Source organism: Chlorella variabilis (assembly GCF_000147415.1).
Source record: "Chlorella variabilis unplaced genomic scaffold CHLNCscaffold_15, whole genome shotgun sequence".
Classification (NCBI taxonomy): Eukaryota; Viridiplantae; Chlorophyta; class Trebouxiophyceae; order Chlorellales; family Chlorellaceae; genus Chlorella; species Chlorella variabilis.
This window is the reverse complement of record NW_005435073.1, coordinates 657,459-677,371: the sequence shown is the minus strand read 5'-3', so window position 1 is coordinate 677,371 and position 19,913 is coordinate 657,459. Positions and strand designations below refer to the sequence as shown.

The 19,913-nt window shown below is 67.2% G+C and overlaps 3 protein-coding genes across 3 annotated transcripts in view; 1 reads left to right on the top strand and 2 right to left on the bottom strand.

Moving 5' to 3' along the window:
* The window catches only part of CHLNCDRAFT_136106 (hypothetical protein), a gene marked incomplete at both ends in the record, with an annotated part of 6,400 nt that extends 5,749 nt beyond the window's left edge, over positions 1 to 651 (top strand). The window contains 2 exons of the mRNA XM_005846079.1: positions 98 to 300; positions 528 to 651. Coding sequence (XP_005846141.1) covers positions 98 to 300; positions 528 to 651 — 327 coding nt within the window. The remainder of the gene's footprint in view (positions 1 to 97; positions 301 to 527) is intronic.
* Positions 652 to 1,016: 365 nt separating this feature from the next.
* On the bottom strand, positions 1,017 to 3,883 carry CHLNCDRAFT_136105 (hypothetical protein; the record flags this gene model as incomplete). The annotated part of the gene is made up of 9 exons (XM_005845950.1): positions 1,017 to 1,123; positions 1,541 to 1,840; positions 1,964 to 2,059; positions 2,215 to 2,356; positions 2,536 to 2,722; positions 2,900 to 3,023; positions 3,177 to 3,224; positions 3,422 to 3,629; positions 3,779 to 3,883. The coding sequence occupies 9 exons, from the start codon at positions 3,881 to 3,883 to the stop codon at positions 1,017 to 1,019; spliced, it is 1,317 nt and encodes a 438-aa protein (XP_005846012.1).
* A 3,796-nt stretch (positions 3,884 to 7,679) lies between these two features.
* CHLNCDRAFT_53413 (hypothetical protein) lies at positions 7,680 to 11,100 on the bottom strand (the record flags this gene model as incomplete). The annotated part of the gene is made up of 9 exons (XM_005845949.1): positions 7,680 to 7,985; positions 8,108 to 8,227; positions 8,336 to 8,434; positions 8,778 to 8,928; positions 9,097 to 9,382; positions 9,508 to 9,662; positions 9,859 to 10,015; positions 10,124 to 10,837; positions 10,935 to 11,100. 9 exons carry the CDS (start codon positions 11,098 to 11,100, stop codon positions 7,680 to 7,682), a joined length of 2,154 nt encoding a protein of 717 aa, XP_005846011.1.
* Between the last annotated feature and the right edge of the window lie 8,813 nt (positions 11,101 to 19,913).

The window sequence follows — 19,913 nt, the reverse complement described above, 5'->3', positions numbered from 1 at the left end:
TGGCTGGCTAGCACTGCCAGTCTGATTGGAAAGAGGAAAGAACTGCGTCAATTCGTTCTCTCTTCTTTCCCGCCCTCCCCGGCCCCGCCGCCTGCAGGCCGACCGCCCGCTGTGGGACGCGCGCGCCGCGGTGCTGCTGCTGCTCATGGGGCGCTGCGCGCACGACGGCGGCGCGCTGGCCGCGCTGGGAGGCGCCGCCTTCTTCTGCGGCCTGCTGGGCGAGCCGGATGTGCGCGTGCGCCACTACGCCGCCGTCTTTGTGCTGCGCCAGCTCATGCTGCAGCAGCCGCTGCAGTACAGGTGATGCGTGGCGGGGGGGGGCAGGGGCGGGCGGGCGCACCTGGGCGCGCTGGGCGCATGACCCCTCCGGTACCCTAACCTAGCTGCAGGGCAGGGGGGGGTGCGGGCCGGAGCGGGCGGGCCCTGCACCACCACTCCAGCCGTGCACCTGGCCCAGCACTGCAACTCAAGCCACGCGCAGCGCTCACCAGCTCCCCCGCAACAACAACCCCGTGCCCTGGCTGCAGACGCGCGCTGCGCGGCGTGGTGGCGCGCGCGCAGTCTGCCAACGACGAGAAGCTGCTGGCCAATCCTTACCTGCAGCTGCGCGCCATGCTAGACCAGGGCAGCGTGCAGCTGGACCGCCTGTAGAGGCACGCGCGCACCTGCTGCCCTCTGCCCGTAGCCAGGCAGGGGGTGCGGCTCGGCAGCGCGCAGCTAGGTGCAGCTGCTGGACTGAGCGCAGTTGGCTGGCACTCACACCGCTGTAAGTTTCCTCCGAAGCCTTTGTGTCTGGGTGAGGTCTGGGGGACCGCCTGCCAGCCCTCCTATTTACAGGCACACTCGTTCGGGGCGAGGCGCGAGGCAGGCACCTTGCACTCAACGTGGCATACACGCATCATAACAACGGGCGACAATCACACAGCGGGCGGCTTTGCTCAGCCGCGCGTCGCTGACTTCAAGGCAGGGCGGGATCAAGCGATGGCGCTAGTTGCCACGGCGGCTCCTGCCGGCGCTCAGTCTGCGCCGCGCAGCGGCATGCGCAGCTCGGGTGCCATCGCCACGCAGGCCTGGGAGGTGGCGGTGGCCTGGCTCTGGCCGTCGGCGCCGGTGCGGATCACGCCTGCAACCCAAGTGGCGCGCATCGATTGGGCGGCATGAGGCAGCAGGCATCTGAACAAAAACAAACAATGTACTGCACTGCACTGCACGGCACGGCATGGCATGGCAAGGTCAATAGCCTAGCGTGGGTGGCCTCGCCGCCCAGGCAGGCCTGCGTGCGTGCCTGAAGAAGCCTGGGCCTGGCCGCCCTGCCCGCTCTGCTGTGAGGTGGTGGTGGCGACGGTGGAGGACGGGGAGGCGGTGGAGAAGGCGGTGCTGGTGCTGGAGGCCTGCGGCATGGAGGGACAGCGGGACCAGGGTGCTGCAGCAACACAGATGTGGACAGCCAGGTGCACGGTGCCATCTCTACCACGGCAGTGCCTGGTGCAGGGAACCCTGGGGCGCTGCCTCACCGAGGCGCTGGCGGTTGCGCTGCTACCAGGGGAGGTGCCGCCTGCTGCCGGCTGCCCAGCCGTGCCCGTGCCCATGCCGGCGGCCGTCCCGGAGCCGCTCGTCTGCTGGCCGGTGGTCTGGAAGCCGGTGCTGGCGCCGTTCTGAGTGGTGGAGGTGGTGGCTCCGCCAGGGCCCGCCACAGAGGTTGCGCCCACCGAACCGGTGCCGGCGACGTTGGAGGAGGCGGTGGTGCCGCCGGGGGTGACGGCGCCGGCCTGCTGCTGGGTGCCGGTGCCCGGGCCCGCGGGGCTGGCGCCGGCAAACTGGAAGCTGCTGGGGGTGAAGGCTGCGCAGGGAGGGGAATGGCGACCCACACGGTTCCGTGATCAGGCAGGCCTCCTTCCAGGGCAAGCGCTCGGCGGCAAGCATTGACCTCACACCAGCGTGTGCTGCCTGCCTGCCGCCATACCCGAGACTCCGTTGGGGGTGGTGGTTGTGACCGGCACGGTGCCCTCAGCGCCAGAGGTGCCCACAAAGCCGCCCCTGCTGGTGAAGGCGGCGCCCTCTGCAGGCCACGCCAGCAACATCAAGCAGGCGCGGTGGGTGGCGGCGCCCTGCTGTGCCGCGCGGCCTGGCTCGCAACAGCAAAAGGCAGATGCCCCACTGTGTTCCTGCCACATTGCCCCACCGACTCCCTTCAGTGCCTAGCGAGCCACTCACGGTCGCTGCACTGGAAGCTGCCCTGCACTTGCAGGCCGCAGGTCCAGACGGGGTTGGCGGCGGGGGTGGCGATGAAGGGCACGAGCTGGCAGATTTGGAGGAAAGTGAAGCCGGACTGCATCTGGCACGTACCATCAGTGTACTGCAGAAACAGCGAGGAAAGAGGTGGGAGAAGGGCAAGAGGGGGAGGGCAGAGGGACCAGGACCTGTGGAAGGCAGGGTGGGTGCATGCCCAAGCGGGACCCAGAACAAATGCAGCACCCCTCATCACGGCCAAGATTGCCGAATGGTTGGGGGCAGCCAGCGGCGCCGCGCCTGCACAGTGTTGATGCCCTGGGCGGTGCCCGTGATGGCGGTGGTGGGCAGCGCGGGCTGCACAAACGCGTTGCTGACGCCGCGCAGGTCCAGCCTGGCGGTGTCGTTGACGCCTGAGATGTAGAGGCCGCCTGTGCCGGTGCTGGTGGCGGTCACGCTGCCGAAGCTGCCCTGCAGCACGGCGTCGCCGGTGCTGCAGCGGCGGGCGAGGCGCGGGGCAGGCACAGGTACCGTGCCTCAGCAACCAGGGAGACGAGGAGGCACCTCAGCCCAAAGTTGTAGCATGGCAGGCAGTGGCGGAGCATCATCCCCCGACTGCATCCCTATGCAATAACCATGGGTGCCGTGGTCGGCGGCAGCCCGGCCTCACCCGGACAGCAGCAGCGTGGCGTTCTGGGCGACCATGCCGTCCACAAACAGGCGGCCCGCGCCAAAGGAGGTTGAGGCGACAAAGCTGGGCAGGGTGAAGCCGGGCGCCACAAACACCTCGGCGCCTGCGGGCGGCAGGCAGGGAGCGGCGGGGGACGGCGGTGGCAGGTGCGTGGGTGGAAGCCGCGGAAATGGAAAGGGCGGAGCATCAACAAGGGCAGCCTGCAGTGCTGAGCACAGCGCTGCTGGCGCATCGTGCAGGCAGCTGCAGCCCTCACCCGTGCCCTGGTGGTTGACCGCCTGCAGCGCGCCGGCGGGCATGGTGACTGCAAACCGCAAAGCAGTCGCCAAGGCGAGATCCAATCGTTTAATCACTAACTGATGTGCAGCACTGTGACAACTTGGGCGTCCGGTGAAGCAAAGCGGCGGGGGGTGTCCCCTGCTCTCCCTCGGAACCACTCCCCTGCCTGCCGGGCCCTGCTCTCGGTCTCTCTCGCCCCAGCCCCTGCTCTCTGCCTCTCACCCGTGACCTTGATTGGCCTGCTTGTGACAAAGTCGGCGGTGCTGCCCAGCAGCAGCACCGAGTCGGTGACGTTGTAGGAGAGGGCGGACAGCACAGCCTGCTCCGCCTCCAGCGCAATCGAGTAGCCGGCATTGGCGGCGGCGTCGGGCTTGATCAGCACGCTGACGGGCAGGCAGATGTCCACCTCCACAAAGGGCTCCAGAGGGACCTGCGCGCAACAGGTATGGTTGGCAGCAGAAGGGGGCAGGGTGGTGGGGGCAATTGGTCCAGCCCCACCGGGCCGGCAGCCGCCTCGGCAGCCGCCTCGGGCAGCGCCGAGGTGGTGCCCTGCCCTCACGGCTGGCGTGCCGAACCCACCTGCTGGGCTTGCAGGGGGGCTGCCTGTTGGGCAGCCTGTTGGGCCGAGGCAGCTGCCAGAAGGCAGGCCAACACGGCAGCCGTGCGAAGGACGCGGGCGAGCATTGTTACAGTTGAGCCTGGGAGCGTCGTCTGGTGTGTCGAGAGTGGACTAGGAGAATCGAGCCGCCTCTCTGTGCTGTAATCCCCCCCGCGTCCCGTGCTTTCTTCCATGCTGACACGGCACAACTCTCAGAACCCATCGCCATTTGCGTGTTTTTATCATCATTTACATTCATCAGCACTTGGCAGACTCCTTCGACTGAGCAGAGGGTGCTCTGGGCAGCGGCGTCGGCAGGCATGGTGGGCTTTGGTCGTCGTCTCGCAGCAGAGGCTTACCCAGAGTGGCGAGAGGTCGGTAGTTCCACACACCGCTCCCTGTGACCAGCCGGCCATGCCGCGGCGGGCGCCGCCACTGCGGGCGATGCCCCGCCACCACCGCTGCTTCCCGCTCGGCACCGGGAGATGGGCAGGCACCCACATGCCTTGGGCAACTGCTGGAAGCTAAGGCCACCTCCCTCCCCTTGCAATGCAGTTCTACCTCGACTATGCCGCCCTCAAGCGCTGCATCAACGATTGCGCCGCAGCCCAGCGTGAGGCGGCCAACAGCCCCGCCTTGGGCCGCCTGCTCGAGGCGCGCCAGGCCACGTTTGCGGGGCGGCTGGATGAGGAGGTGCTGAAAGTCATCAACTTCTACAGACAGCGGTCCGGGGAGCTCCTGGAGGTGAGCGCAGGCCAGGGTTGAGCGCGTCCAATTCGACAGTGGCAGCAGCTTGAGGCTGGCATGCTCCAGATTGCCGCACCACCCCAGGCAGTGCGCTGGTCCTACTGCATGCTCCTGCAGGAGATAGAGGGCACGTCTGAGGAGGTGCGACGCCTGCTGTACAGCGAGCAGCTGCAGCGGGAGCTGCCGCGCAGCTCCGACAAGGCGCGGGCGCTGGAGAGGCGTGCGGCGGCGCTGCAGGCGCTCACCCAGGAGACCACCCGGCTGCTGCAGGTGCGAGTCGGGGGCAGGCAGGCAGCTGGCTGACTGCATCGGGTCCCCTTCTCTGCCGCCACACATGCATAGCCTCAGAGCTGTTCTAGTCCAGGAAGGCGCGGGCCCTGCTTCCCTCCCTCTTGGCTGGCTGCAGTATGTGAGCTTGAACATGACCGCCATCCGCAAAATCCTGAAGAAGTACGCCAAGAATGTGGATCGCACCAACGCGCCGCTGGCGGGCTTCATGGCCCTGGAGATCGAGCACCCCGACGACCCAGGTGGGGAGAGGCCCATGATTTCTTTTTTTTTTGGTGGGGAGCGCATGTTTGTTCATTTTTGAGATGCTCGAGGCCGGTCGTCGCGCTGCCCCCGCAGGCACCGCAGCCTGCTGAGCAAGGCTGTGGGCTGCCGGCATCCGAGCCTGAGCCTGCACGTCCGTCAAATTGCATGCGCGGCCGCCGGTCTCCCCGCCCCGTGCAGGCTGGCGCGTGCTGCAGGGCACCTACCTGCCCGCATCAGTGGCCGACGACCTGCTGGCCATGCAGGAGCACCAGGAGCTGGTGGCGGCGATGGCCCAGCTGCAGCAGCTGTTTGAGGCGGCGGGGGGGTTCAGGCAGGAGCTGGCGGGGCGCGCCAGCATCAGCAGCATGCCCAGGCGAGGCAGCTGGCTGTGGGTGAAGCAGCTGGCAGCACCTCTGGAAGGTCTGGCGGGTCGTGCAGTTGCTGCATACCATGGGTCGGCACGGCTGGCTGAGCTGGTACTTGCTGCCCTATGCCGTGCAGCTCTGTGATGGAGCACCGCTTTGTGTCCATCGCCGCCCACGTGGACGAGATGGTGGCGGCGGAGGAGCAGGCGGCCCGCGACTCTGCGCTGGTCCACGCAGTGCCCTGGGTGGAGCGTGCGGCAGGTGCGGGCAGCTGCACGACAAGCGCACTCTGGCAGCCACCTTGCTCTATTGCAATGCGCGCCCACCGTCGTGGATGCCGTGCTGCTGCACCGTGCCTCCCGTTCGCCCCTGCACGGCACGCCCCGTCGCAGGCATGTTTGAGCCGCCGCCGCCCGACGCGTTTGCCGTGGCCACCACGGCTGGCCTGGTGCTCAACAACCTGTCCACCCTGCTGTTTATGTCAAATTACACAGCAGTGTTGCCGCCCACCGATGCGCTGTGCGTGCGCATAGGCGTGCCCAGCTCCTACACGGGGTAAGGCCGGGGCAAGTGCAGGAGGCTCTTTCCAAGCACCGCAGGGTCTTGTCGCTGCGATGCCGCTGCCGCTGTGTTGCCGCGCCTCGATGCAAGCCGAGGCGTGCTGCCGCCAGGGCGCCTCCTGGGCTTCCGCTCAGGCCTGCCCCTGCACAGGCCCCTGCACAAAGACGCCCCATGGTTCACACAGGCGCCCCCATGGTTGGCCCCTTCCGGCTCGCTCCCCTGTCGCACGATCCCTCCTGCGCCCCCCCCCTTCCCCGCAGCCTCATCATGGCCGCCTCCGACCTGGCAGCCATCTTTGCCTCCCTGGCCATCTCCTGGTGGACCCAGCACTCCTTCAAGCAGCCCCTGCTCTTCTCCAGCCTCTCCTGCCTGGCAGGTGGGGCGGGCTCGCAGCCGCTGCAGCCCCCCGCTGCCTGGGAAGCCGCTTTGCCTGTGCAGGCATGGGACGCCTGCGTGGCAGCCCAGGTCTTTTCACAGCCGCGGCGCTCCCTGCGGGCACGCACCGAGCGCCGCGCCCCCTGCAGGCAACCTGCTGTTTGTGGCGGCATTCCAGTGGCGCAGCCTGGGCGCGCTGCTGCTGGCACGCATGCTCAACGGGCTGGGCAGCGCCCGTACCGCCAATCGGCGGTACACTGCCGACTATGTGTCCCGGGCGAAACGCACCATGGCCAGCGCAGGTTGGGCTCCTGCGCCTGCAGTGCCGCCGGATGGGGCTTGCAGTGGTGGAGCCACCGCGGCAGCAGGGGCATTAAGATGCAGCAGCACGCTTTGTAGCCTCTGTCCTGCCTGCCCTCGGGCGGTCGCCGGCTAAGCTGCTGTCCCCATGGCCTCCCTGGCGCAGCCTTTGTGGGCGCCAGCAACCTGGGGATGGCGCTGGGGCCGCTGCTCTCCCTGCCGCTGGCCTACCTGCCGGAGAGGGAGGTGGCTGGGCTGCCGCTCAACTCCATCACAGCAGTGGGCTGGATCATGGCGCTCGCCTGGTTGGCCTTCCTGGCTGCCACCCTGCTTTGGTTCCCGGAACCGCCCAAGAGGTATCTGTGTGTGAGGTGGTGGGGTGGGGACCGTGGCTGGCGTGCTCCTTGCAAAAGTGCTGCGCGGCGCTATCATGGAGCAATGTGTTGTTTGTGGGTGCGTGGCCCGCAGGCTGCCAATCGGCCTGGCGCGCGCAAGCATGCTGCTGCCAGCCGACGGCGGCACCGCCGCAGCTGGCGGCGCCGCCGGCAAGCGCGGCAGCCTGACGCATCCGCTGCTGGGGGCAGGCAGCGGGCCGGTGCCTGCCGACGTGGAGCAGCCGCTGGGCCTGGCGCTGGAGCCGGCAGGCTCTACGGCCAGCGACGACCACCTGCTGCCGCATGCGCAGCGTGCCCAGCAGCAGGAGGCAGCGCTGGGTCATGGCAAGGCCGCCGCAGCAGCGTGGCGGGCCACCATCCCCGCCACCCTGGCCTGCACCATGGCCCTGTTTGTGCAGAAGATGGTGCAGCAGGTACCCAGCCATGCACGCTGCAACCGCCGCTCGCTACATACCACACTCAGCGGTCTGGGACCTGCTGGTGTACAATGCCTGGGGGCCTGCATGCCCTGCAACCTTTGATGGCAAACACGTTGGAATCCTGGAGTGCCTGCCGCATGGCTGCCCTGCCTGGCTCATCACACTTGCTGTATGTGCGCCGCAGGGCTATATGGATTCGCTGCCCATCCTCACCGACCTCCTCCACCTCGACTGGCACAGCTCCCAGAAGGGCCTCTTCCTGGGCCTCTTAAGCCTGGCCATGGTGCCGGTCAACCTGGCTGTGGGCGCCGCCAGCGCCCACCTCTCCGGCCGATCCATGGTGTTTGGCTCCCTGGCGGCGTGCGTGGCTGCCCTGGCTGCGCTGGCCCTCGGCGCCGCCAACGCGGTGGCCTTTTTCGGCGGCGGCACGCTGCTCTTCACCGCCAGCGTCGTGTTGGAGGGCACCTCCACCAGCCTCATGAGCAAGGTCATCTGGAAAGGGTTCGCCATGGGCGTGTTCAATGCCGGTGGGTGGCGGCCGCGCGCGCGCAGTGAGCCTGCATGCCACAAGCCCACGGCATGCAGAGGGTGGGTGCCGGGCTTGGCAGCGACACCTCCGCTTGCACCAGGCCCCAGCTGCGTGGCTGCCCCAGGTCTGCTTCCATGCTCCCATGCTTGTAGGCCTGTTGAGCACAGAGGCGGGAACGCTGGGCAGATTTGCGGGGAATGCGCTTCTGTGGGCCACCGGCAAGGCGACAGGGCTGGGCGAGGAGCAGCTGCCACGCTTTGCCGCCGTGCTGTACGCCTCCCTGGCCGCCATGTGCGCCGCGTTGCTGGCGCACCTCGCCTGCAACTACCGCAGGCTTAAGGGGTGAGGGGTGGAGGATGCTGAGCAGACGGCTAAATTTTCCCTTGTCGCAGCCAGAGTTACAAACCGTGAACTGCGAATGGAGTGTGTGTGTGTGTGTGCATGTAATCCGGCCGCCGTCACCGGTCAGGCAGCCTCCTACTGCACCACAACGCTCAGGCAGCCTGCTGCTCCTCCATGTCGTCCCCTTCCTCTGCCGCCATTGGGAAGGCCTCCTCCACCCGCTGCATGACAGCCTGCAGCCAGGGATAAAATACAAATGAAAGGCAGCCCGTTGGCCACAGCAGCCACTCTCTCAATCCCTGTCCGAGGTGTGAGCAGCCCCATGCGCACAGGGCACAATCACCAGGTATGTGCACACACATGCAGCTTACAGCGCAGCCAGCAGGCACGCGGCTGCGCACGGCCCCTCTCACCTGCAGCAGCTCCTCCCCCGCGCTGCTCTTGTCCATCATCAGGTGCAGGTGGAAGTCGGGGCCTGCCGCATACCACAGCGCCAGCGCGCAGTCCTCCGCGCAGTCCGCCACCGCAGCCGCTGCCTGGTCGCCGCCAGCCCCCAGCTGCGGCCTGCACGCAGAGGGGGTGGCGGCAGCGGGAGAGTGCAGCAGCTCGCTCAGTCTCAGTCCCGAGCTTTGGCTCCTGCCAAGCTGGCCTGGGTGGGAGGGCGGAATGCACCAACCTGTGAACGGCGCGCCCCCTGGCAGGCTCTCTGCCCACCAACCTCGCCCTGCCCACCTGTGCCGCTCCTCATCATACACCCGCCGCAGCACGCGCCAGAGGACGGCTGCATGCGCCCCGATGCGGGGCCACGTCAGGCGGATCACTTCCAGGAGCGCCTCCAAGGCCGCCGCCCGCACCGACTGGCGCGGCGCCACGCACCACCCCAGCAGCAGCGGCATGAGGCGGCTGAAGTGCGCCGTCAGCTGCAGGCCCAGGCGCGGGAAGAGGGGCGGCACGGCGGCCAGCCAGGCTGCGGCTCGCTCCGCCAGGTGGGCCCCCAGCTCGCCCTCGTCCAGAAACACTGCAGCAGGGGTACGGCCGAGGCAGCCAGCCAAGTCAAACTGCTGAGCTAGCCCCGTCAAAGCCAGGGCCAGCCAGCCTGCCGGCGGCATGAGGACGCCATTGGCCCTGCAGCCAGCTGCAAACCTGCCATGATGTCATGGTATGCCTGGGCGACGCGGCTGGGCCCCTCCATCCTGCTGGCCACGGCAATCGCCGCCGCAGCGGCTGCCGGCCAGCAGGCGTCCGAGCAGCCAGCCAGCGCGTGCTTGGCCGTGCCCATGACGTCCAAGTGGCGGATCCTGCAATGGGTGGAAAGAACGGCAGGCCTCGTTGGGGGCGCTAGGGCTCGGCTGCGGGCGGCAGACCTGCTGCACTTGGGGGTGTGGAACACAAGCGCTACACCGCAGCGGCCAGACAGCGCCACCCTACACAGCTAGCCCGGCTTGCCTCAAGTCTTCCGGCCGCCCCTCGGCCGCCAGGTGCTGCAGCGCCCACAGCCCACAGGCCTGCTCTGCGGGGAACGGATCATCTATTGCATCCACCACGGCTGGCAGCGCTGCTGAGCTGACGGCTGCAAGGTGGCGCCCGCTGAGCTGGCGCACAAGCCACGCCAGCTGGCTCGCCGCCACGCACCGCTCAAAGTTGCCGGGGCCTGCGGCATGGTGGGGCGCCCGTGCGCACGGTGGTGAATATACTGGTCCACTGCACCGTCGGAGACGGCCGCATGAATCATGCACACAAGGGCAACCCGCGCCCCCACCTGTGTACGGCTCCAGCCGCGCCGTCTTGTGCCTGTCGTGCTGCACCTTGGCCGCCACCACTGGTTGCAGGTTCTGGAGCGCGGCGGGCACCACCAGCCCCAGCAGCTGCTGCACCTCGGCCGGCTGCCGCGCTGCCCCAGCCCCGCCGCCGCCGTTGCGCGTGCGAGCAGTGGCCGCCTCTTTCAGCAGGGGCGCTGCGCCGCCTTGCTGCTGCTGCTGCTGCTGCTGCTCCAGTCCTGCCAGCAGGGGAGCCAGCTTGGCTGCCAGCGCCGCCAGCAGCTGCTGTGCCGCCGTGGCGACCTGGCCGGCGGCCCACGGCCGCTGCAGCTGCGCGTCTGCGCCATACAGCGCCGCAACCAGGACGGCGTCCACAGGCTGGATGGCTGAGGGGGAGCCGCTTTCATCAGCCTCCATCTCTTCAATTACAAAGCTGCCAACCGGGCCAGCCGGAAGTGGGGCGTCCTCGGCTGCTGCTGCCGCGCTGGAAGCCAGGGCCTCCAGACCCAGCTCCTGGGCAGTCAGAGACTGCACCAGCTGCGCCATTAGCTGCAGGTGCAGCACCGTGGCCGCCGCCCAGGCCGCCGCTTGGTGCACTGCGTCGGCGGTGGTGGGCGCTGCAGGCGCGTCGCCGATGTCGGCAAACAGGCTGCTGAGCTCGGCCTGCGATCGCTGCGCCGCGTGCAGCAGCTCCAGAAGCAACTCAACGCTGGCTCCTGCAGTATTGGAGCTCAAACAAGGAGCTCAATCAGGAGGGAGAGGGAGGGGACTGCCATCGGGCGCCATGGCGGCAGCGGGCAATGTATCTTGAACTTGCCTTGCGACTGGAAGCGCCATTGCAGCTGCTGCAGAGCCGCAAGGCGGTCGCCTGGACCACCCGGCAGGCCTGCACCCGCATCGGACATTCTTTGTTGCTAAATAGACTGGCCACACTGCAGAAAGGCAAAGAAGCGCCCGAAGGCTCAATCGTGGTGCGCATGGCGTGCCACCTGTCAAGGAATCCGGCAGGAGGCCTCTTCCGTGCGATTTCTGCTGCGTCAAGAGCTTCGATCAGTCCTGGGAGGCATCGCAAGCTATCGGAGCACCACAGCGGAGCCTTGGAGGCTGCACCCAAGGTGGGCGCTAACAACAACCGGCATCGCCAGCTTGTGGCTGCCTGCGACACGGTGAAATTTGCAGATCAAAACGGTCTCTGGGAAGCGCCTGTGTTTCAGTGCCCACCCAACTGCTGGGTGTGCTTGCCCGGCCCAACCTCGCATTTCGCAGCAACCCACGTCGTGACTTAAACAATAAGGCCATGGGTTGCCTGCAGACTGCTGTCTCGCGACACCCGGCCTCCCACCCGCCTGCCCGCCATGGCGTCTGAACCTGCTGCCGCCCTCGCTGCGTTTGCCCGGTACGACCGCGATTCCAGCGGCTACATAACCATAGATGAGCTGAAGGCGGTGGTCAAGGACCTGGGGCTGCTCAAGGGCATGGCGCCACACGAGGCGGCCGCCTGGGTCGTCTCGCAGTTTGCGCTCGCGGGTGAGCAGTGGGGCAGGTGCCTGGGAAAGTAGGGAGGTAGTGTTGTTGTCTGCCGTTTACAGCGGGCGGCCTTGTGGCTGCACTGCACATGCAGACAAGAAGACAAAGGATGGCAAGCTGGACCTTCAGGAGTTCTCTCGCTACTATGCCAAGGCGAGCTGCTGCCACCATCTCCATGCGCCATCCTGCCTGCCTGATTGCTGGTTGAAGGGGCCGACTGCCAGGCTTGCACAGACCTTTGGTGAGGGTTTGCCTGTTGCGCTTTGCAGGTGGTGGCGCCCCGGCTGCTGGAGGCACTGAGCGCAGAGATGCCCGGGGAGGTGGCTGCGCTGCGCCGTGTCTTTGCTTCCTTTGCATGCTTTGGTGCGCCTCGCGGCGCCCAGACCAGCGAGCTGGACGGGGTGAGCTGTTGGGGTTGTGCTGGCGCTTTGCGTGCATGGGTTGAACACACAAATGAAACAAAAAGTGCCTTGGATAAGCTGGCTGCATGTCAGCAGCAGCAGCTAACAACAATTGTTGCCCCTGCTCCGTCGCCCCAGGCCCGCTTTATCAAGCTGTGCAAGGAGACGCGGCTGGTGGTGGCTGGACAGCTGAGCACCACAGATGCAGACCTCATCTTCGCTTCGGTCAAGGACCGGGCAGCCAGGAGGATCAGCTTTGAGCAGGTGAGCTGATGCGGGAGGCATGCGCCTAGCTGCGGCTGGCTATCCCTCATGCTAGCCACTTACGTGCACTGTGTTTCTGGTTGGCCTGCTACACTGCCGAGGGATTGCCCTGTCCCATTCACCTCACATCCACAACCGCTTACGCCTCTCCCTCTGGCCTCCTGCAGTTCCTGGATGCCCTGGACCTGGTGGCGACCAAGAAAGGGCAGCCACTGGCAGAGGTGGTGGCGCAGGTGGCGGGCTGCGCCGGCCCCGAGGCGCACGGCGCCACGCAGGGCGAGTGGGTGAAGCTGCACGACGACAGGTCCACCTACACGGGTGAGCGGTACTGCTGCGGTGCTGCAGTAGCGGACGGTACTTAAGCAGTTGCTGACGCACGCACTGAAGGGCTGTTGCAGCCACGCATGCATTTTTGTGGCAGCACTGCAGACTGCCCAGGGCTATCTTCTCACCCTTGCTGCCGTTGCATGTGATTCTTCAACGACTTGCAGGCATGTATGCGAGGCGCAGCTCGCAGGGCAGCGAGGGCAGCCGCCCGAGCCGCGGCAACAGCATGGCCAGCTCCTCTCACTGCCGTAGCGGCGCCGGCCGGGCGCCTAGCTCCGCCACCGCCAGCACTGCTGCAAGCAGGAGCAGGCAGGAGCGGCTGGGCCACGCCAGGGTGGGCTGCGCTGCCTCAGAGTGCTGGTGGAGGGCTTTGCCGATCGAACTGGAGTCGAAGCAAACAGCGCTCTGAATGGGGTGCCTTGCGCTCCCGCCAGTCAGCCCCCACCAGAGTTGCTGCTGGCCTGCAGGAGGAGACTCCCGATGTGGAGAGCAGGGACAGCCTGAAGGAGGCATTCCTGGAGTTTGCGGCCTTTGGCACGGGCAGCTCGCCGGTGGCGGGGCCCAAGGTGCGCGGGGCTGCCGCCGGCCTTGCCTACCGAGGTGGCACCTGGGCTCTGCTGGCTGCTGCTTGGCTTGCCTGCCATGTGAAGCGGCGTGGCGCGCCTGGTGGGCTTGCTACCTCCTGTGAGCGGCATCACTCTATGCTGCATCACAAAGCTGCCCCACGCTGTGCTGCAGGGCCAGCTGGAGATGGACTCCAAGCAGTTCATCAAGCTGTGCCGCGACAGTGGCATCCTGGACGGCCGCCAGCTGACCGCCACCGCCGCCGACCTGGCCTTCATCGCCAAGGCCAAGCCGCTGGTGGGCAGGGCGAGGCGCCTGGCCTCTTGAGGGGGTGCGGTGGGGGGTTTGCTTGCCGTTGGGCCACGTTGCTTCACGACAACATCGCTTCATCACGATCCCAGCTGACTCGCTCGCAAGGCCGCCCACCCGAGGTTCCCCTGCCACCTGTTGCAGGGCGCGCGCAAGATTGGCTTCCGCCAGTTCTTGCAGGCGGTGGAGCAGATGGCGCACGAGAAGGGGGTGCCCAAGGGTGCGCCCCGCGCTGCGCTCCAGCCTGCTGCTTGAGCATCGCAGGGTATCTGCGGTACATGCATGTGCTGAGCCCTGGCGAACTCAGGGTGCTGATTGCCTTGTCACCAAACTCATCTCCTCATTTCCCTCTCCCATTTGTCTTGCAGAGGAGCTGTTCGCTCAGATTGCCAGCTGCGGAGGGCCCAGCCTGAACCGGCCGGGCTCTGCGCCGCCAGCGCAGCCGGCTGCCAGCGAGGCCCGTCCCTCGCTGCCAGCCGCCCCCACGGCTGAGATCTTCGAGGCAGCGGCACAGGAGCTTGGTGCCCAGGCTGATGGCAGCAGCGACGGTGTCGCAGTTGAGGACTCTGCGGCCACGAATGGCATCTCTGAGGCCGTTGGCAAGCTGTGAGTGCCTGCCGCCAGCTGCTGCCCACCACCACCAAAACTTGTTTGAACATGTTTGCAGGCAGCAGCTGCTGTGCATGTTGGCAATGTTTGGCTGCTGCGCCTCCCTTCCCACCCGCAGGTCGATTGGGGGCAAAGTCGTCAACATCACAGCGTTTTCCAGTTGAGCTGGCAGGAGAGGGCGCTGCGTGTCTGCCGCCATCATTGCTGCAGTATTTGTTTTCTTGCCTCTTTCTCACTCGGTTTTGCATCACACGTGTCGATTTGCCCCACCGCGGTACTTGGGCACTCGCCTTGCTTGGCGCCTGCTCTGCCTAAAGTTTTCCCCATTCATCACTGGATCCACTTCTGTGACAACAATGCAAGGCGCCAGATAAATTCAAATATACACCCACAGCTGTGGGTTGGCGGCAACAAACAGGCTGTCCCTGCCCGCCAGGCGCCGGCGCCCGGCAGTTTGCCGCCGCCGAAGAGGAGCAGTGCTGCCAGCTCTCGGCAGCCCCGCTGGGGGTTACGTCAGTCTCACGGATTCTCCGTCATAGAGAGTGCATTTTAAAGGCCAACTGCACGTGGGGCCGTGACGTGGAGCCCCCTTCTCAAAGAGAAACGCGGCGCCTTGATCTGATCTACGACCTCTGCAAGCTCCCACGTCTGCAAGCCGCTCCCTCCCCCACCGCCGTCACCAACACCCGAATTAGGGCAACTGTGCGCTGTTGAATCGCTCCCCTTTGCCCGCGATCTGGCGCACCTTCCGTTTAGACTCTTCAAGGGCAGGGTCTGACTGCGGGCCACGGCCGATACCAGCGACATGCAGGGATGACGCCGCCGCCTGCCGCCACCGCCGCGGGTCGGCCCACGCTGGGGCGCGGCCCGCTTGCAGCAGCGGCCACGCACCGCATGCATCCCACCCACCTACATAGCAGCCTTGGCCCAGCATTAGGCGGCCGGCAACATGGAGGAGCTGCGACGCTCCTGCAGCCCCGCCACGGGCAGCACGCCCTGTTGGCTGCCCGCCACGCCAGGCGGCAAGTGCGGCCGCTGGCCACGCGGCGGGCGTCGCGCCTGCAGGCCTCCGTGTTGGACGACAGCAAGCTGTGGAAGGCCAGCCAGAGGGGCGATGCCGGCGATGGCAGCAGCAAAGGGACTCTGAAGCAGCCGCCCGCCGGCTGGGTTGACCGCTTCAGCTTGCCCACAGTCATCCTGCCATGGGACAATCGGTCAGTGGAGCACAGGGGGCATAGGGGGCAGCCTTCCAGCCATTGTTTTCGGCGCACCTTTCTGGCGACCTGCCCCAGCTGGCGCAGCCGTGCGGGCCCGCCTGTGCTTTCAGGTCCACCAGCGGCTGCCGCCCGCCTCGGCATCCAGCCCTCCAACCGCCCCTGCTGCTGTCCCGCACTGTAGGTACCTGACTTGGAGCGGGCTGGCGACCTTTGCGGCTGCCCTCACCGGCTTCCTGATTCCGTGGGAGGTCGCCTTCCTTCCCACGCACGAGCTGTACAGCCTGAGCAGCCCCTGGGCCGTGCTCAACCTGCTGCTGGTCGGCATGTTTGGCCTGGACATACTGGTTTCCTTCCGGCTGGTGAGATCCTGCAGCAGGGCAAAGCGGGCAGTGCGGCGACGCGCGTTGCATGCAGCGCACAGGCCTGGCGTGTAGCGAGGCTGGGGCGGAGGCCCGGAAGGGTGCCCACGACTGGCCTTCTTCGTCCGCAGCTGCTACGGTGGCGGCACCAGCAGCTGCCGTGCCGGCGCCGCTGCTGCTCCTGCCAGCGAGCCAGCTGGGCGGTCGCTGGTGGTGGCTGGGCGCAGCACCGCCACCCAGATGCGCTCGCCTGCTTCGCCCGGCCTGCCTCCTGCTGCAGGCGTATTTCGAGGGGGAGGTGCTGGTGGACAGCCCCGCAGCCATGGCCCGGCAATACTTGAAAACCGACTTTGCGGCAGACCTGTTTGGCTTCATCCCAGCAGACTGGATGCTGCTGGCGGCGGTGGCGGCCAGCGGGCACACGGGCGAGGCGGCGGGCGTGCTGGAGTGGCTGCCTGTGCTGCGCCTGATGCACCTGGCCCGCCTGTACCGCGTGCGGTACGTCCCTGCTGCGCCGTGCTTTCCCTGCTTCTGCTGCCGCTGTGGCTGGTGTTGTGGCGGCGCTGGGTGACGCACTAGTGACGGGGAGTCCACAATCGGGATGGGGATGCTGGGGCCTCGCCAACACCCTCGCTTGCCCTCCCCCTTTTTGCCCTTGCTCCCATCCCATCCCATCCGGTGGCCCCATCTTTCCTTCCGTCACTTCTCTTCCCTCCCCCGCCGCTGCCTGTCACCTGCAGCAACCTTTTCAGCTACCTTGAGTACAACCTGAACGTCTCGCTGCTGCAAGTCACCATCATCCGCAACCTGGCGGTGCGCCGAGGCGGCCTGGCTGCTGCCTGCAAAGACCAGGGGCTTAGGCTGTGCTGAGTCGGGGCCATGGACGTGACTGCTACGGGCGGCTGCAGCCGGCCGGCTCCTGGGCATCACGCCGGCTGCCTGGCCTCCCCTTCTTTCCCCTCGCCCCGCAGATCGTTCTGCTCATCACCCGTGAGCCCAGGGCTGGCTGGCGTTGTGGTGGCATGGATTGCAGCCAGCGATGGGGGCCGGCGGCCTTGCGGGTGGTCTTGTCCAGCTGGCGGCACCGCCCCTCTGAGCCCACCAGCTAGCAGCCGCCTTCTGAGCGTGACGACCTCCTTGCCCGCTGCCGCCGCTGCCGCGTTGCTGCTGCAGACTGGACCGCCTGCGGCTTCTTCCTGGCAGGCGTGCACTCGGGCTTCTCAAGTGAGGTCATGTATGGAGCCAACAGCGCCTTCCTGGCGGGGTTAGCCCCCACGGGTGAGACACAGGGCCGTGCAGGGGCAGGCTGCGGGCTTGGTGGAGCGGGGCGACGCCGAGCTGGGCTACAGGCATGCTGCCCTCCATGCCTGCTGACCTGGCTCTCACTTTCTTCATTGTTGCTCACCTATTTTCTCCCTCCCTGCAGACCAGTACCTGTACTCGCTGTACTGGGCGGTGACCACGCTGAGCATGGTGGAATCCAACTCGGTACCGGAGACAATGGCTGAGACAGTCAGGTATGCAAGAGAGGGGATCCAGCACATTCGCCGCTGCCAGACCTATGGCATGTCATGCGCCGTGGCTTGGGAGCAGGCCTGGCGCTCAAGCCCCCCCAGCCCTTCCTGAAGCTTACAGACCGCCGCCCCGCCGGCTATGCCGACGCCTCGCTCTGCCACGCCGCCGCTGCAGCGCCTCGATACGTGCTTCGCTCTTCATGTTTTTCAACACCGCCCTGGGCTCCTACATCGTGGGCACCATCACGTTGCTGGTGGTAAGCCCTAGCCGGCGCAGGGTGCTGGGCTGGCAGCGGCGCTGCGCTGGCGCTGGCTGGCGGCGGGCAAACCAGACTGTCCTGCTCCCGCGGCCCCCGACCCCTCCTGCGCCTCCTCTCTGCCCACCCTACCCTGTGTTCCCTGCAGGTCAAGGCCGACGAGCGCACGGGCAACTTCCGGGAGCGCAGCGCCAACCTGAACCAGTACACGCAGACCAACCGCATCCCCGCGGAGCTCAAGGAGTCGATGCAGGAGCACCTGCGCCTGCACTTTGACACCCAGGATGCCTCGGACGAGCAGGCGAGCGGGCGAGGGGGTGGTGGCGCTGTGACGGGTTGGGGCGCTGTGCGGCAGCGCCCGGCTGCCAGCTGTGGCCAGGGCAGCGTGGCACTGGGGAGGGGGCAGCCCGCAGAAGGCGCAGCGCACAGCACAGGGGCCAGCCCGCAGCAGGCCACGGCCCTGTGCCGGCATGGCCACCACCTACCGCCTGCCACCCCCGCCTCCCCCCGTGTCGCTGCCGCAGGTTCTGTCCATCTTCCCCACCACCATCCGGCGCCGCATCCTGCAGTACCTGTACATGCGCCACCTGCGCAGCTGCTACCTGTTCCGCAAGTGCCCGCAGCGCTTCCTGGACACACTGCTGGCCTCATCCCGCATCGAGGTGTTCATGCCAGGTGAGGGCGGCGGCGGCAGCGCCTGTGTGTGCTGGCTGATGATGGCGGGGCGGTGTGTGGGTGGGAGGAGCTTGGGGGCAGCAGCTCGGCAGCAGCTCGGCAGGTTTTGTCCTGCTTGCCCTCTGGGCTGGCATGTGGCCTGAGGGAACGCCCCACCCGGCATTGCGACCCTTCCCTCCGTGCCCCGCCTTTCCACCCCTCACGGCCTCTCCCTCTGCCTCCCTTCCCCCGCTCCGCTCCACTCCACACGTTCTCGGCCACCTGCACCCCACCCCACCCACACACTCCCTCCCATCTGGCCCCCCATCCACCCCACCCCGCCCCTCTCCCTTCAGGCGTGGACATCCTGTCAAGCGGCGACACCGTGGGCGAGCTATTCCTGCTGCTGGGCGGCACCGCGGAGGTCATATCCCCAGACCCCTCCGCCACCGCGCAGCAGGCTGCGCAGGTGGCGCCGCAGGGCGACAGCCTGGCGCAGGGGGTGCCCGACTACCGGTCTGATGGCGAGGTGGCGGCAGACATGCTGGAGCCGCGCCACCCCTTCTGGTCCTCCGGCGCGGGCCCCGCCAGTGCAGCAGACATCCGGCTGAACCCCAACAGCCCGATCAGCACAGACGTCAGCGGCGTGCGGCGGCCGGTGGCAGAGGGCTCGGTGCTGGTGAGGGGCGGCCCCCTGGCTGCGCCGCCCTGGGCGATGCTGCGCCGGCGGCGGTTGTGCCGTGCCTGCTGCAGACGGCAGGCGTGCCTTGTTGCCGGCAGCGCCTGGGCTGGCCTTGGTTCCAATGCCTGGCTTGACCCGACTGCTCTGCGGGCCACCTCTGGCTCCTTTCCAATCCGGGTGCAGGGCGAGGCCGCTTTCTTCACAGAGGTGGCGCAGCTGGAGGCTGTGCGCTCGCTGACGGGTGAGCGCCGCGGGGCCTGCCACGCCTGCCCAATGCCCGTCCTGCGCCCCCTTGCATGCATCTGGGTTGCATGAGCCAGCATCAAACCAGCTGGGCCTTGCCAGCCGCCCTGGAGCACCAGCCGGGCTTGTGTGTCCTCTGCCTGCTGCCACACACCTGCGCGCCATGCACCTTCGCTGCGTTGCACCCCCCTGTGCAGTGTGCCGCGTGCTGGTGATTGGGCGTGCGGCGTACGCCAGCCTGGAGCGCTCCTTCCCCAACTCCGCCCGCCTCGTGCTGCACAACCTGAAGCGCAAGGCCGAGAATGTGAGCCTGGGAGAGCACTGGGCGGCCCCGGCCTCCAACCCTTTGATTTCTACACGCGTACACACACACACACACACACACACAACCAGCTTCTTTTCTCCTTCAGGCGGTGGCCTCTGAGTTCAAGGGCAAGCTGAAGGCGGCGGAGCTGGATGCGCTGTGGACCCACTTCTCCCGCCTGCAATTCGGCTGGGCCAGCACCGAGCTGCAGGTGGGGGCTGGTGGGCCGAGGGGCTGGGGCCGAGCCAGGCTCGGACACAGCACAGCATGGCAGGCACAGCATGTCCTGCCGAGGATGCCTGCACAGATGCTCAGCAGGCTAGGCTAGTGTGCCTGGGACCCACGCTGCCGGCTTTGTGTTGTCTTGCGGCGCTCCGCCCACAGGATGACATCGTCTCGATGTCTCTGCCAAGCCTGGACCATCATGACGTGGAGGATGTGTCACGTGAGCGGGGCTGGCTGGCTGGCTGGTGCCGCGGCGGGCGCGCACTGCGCCCCGCGAGCCTGTTGGCTGGTAGCTGCTGTGCCCCAGGGGCACGGCACCCTCTCTGTGCTTTCACA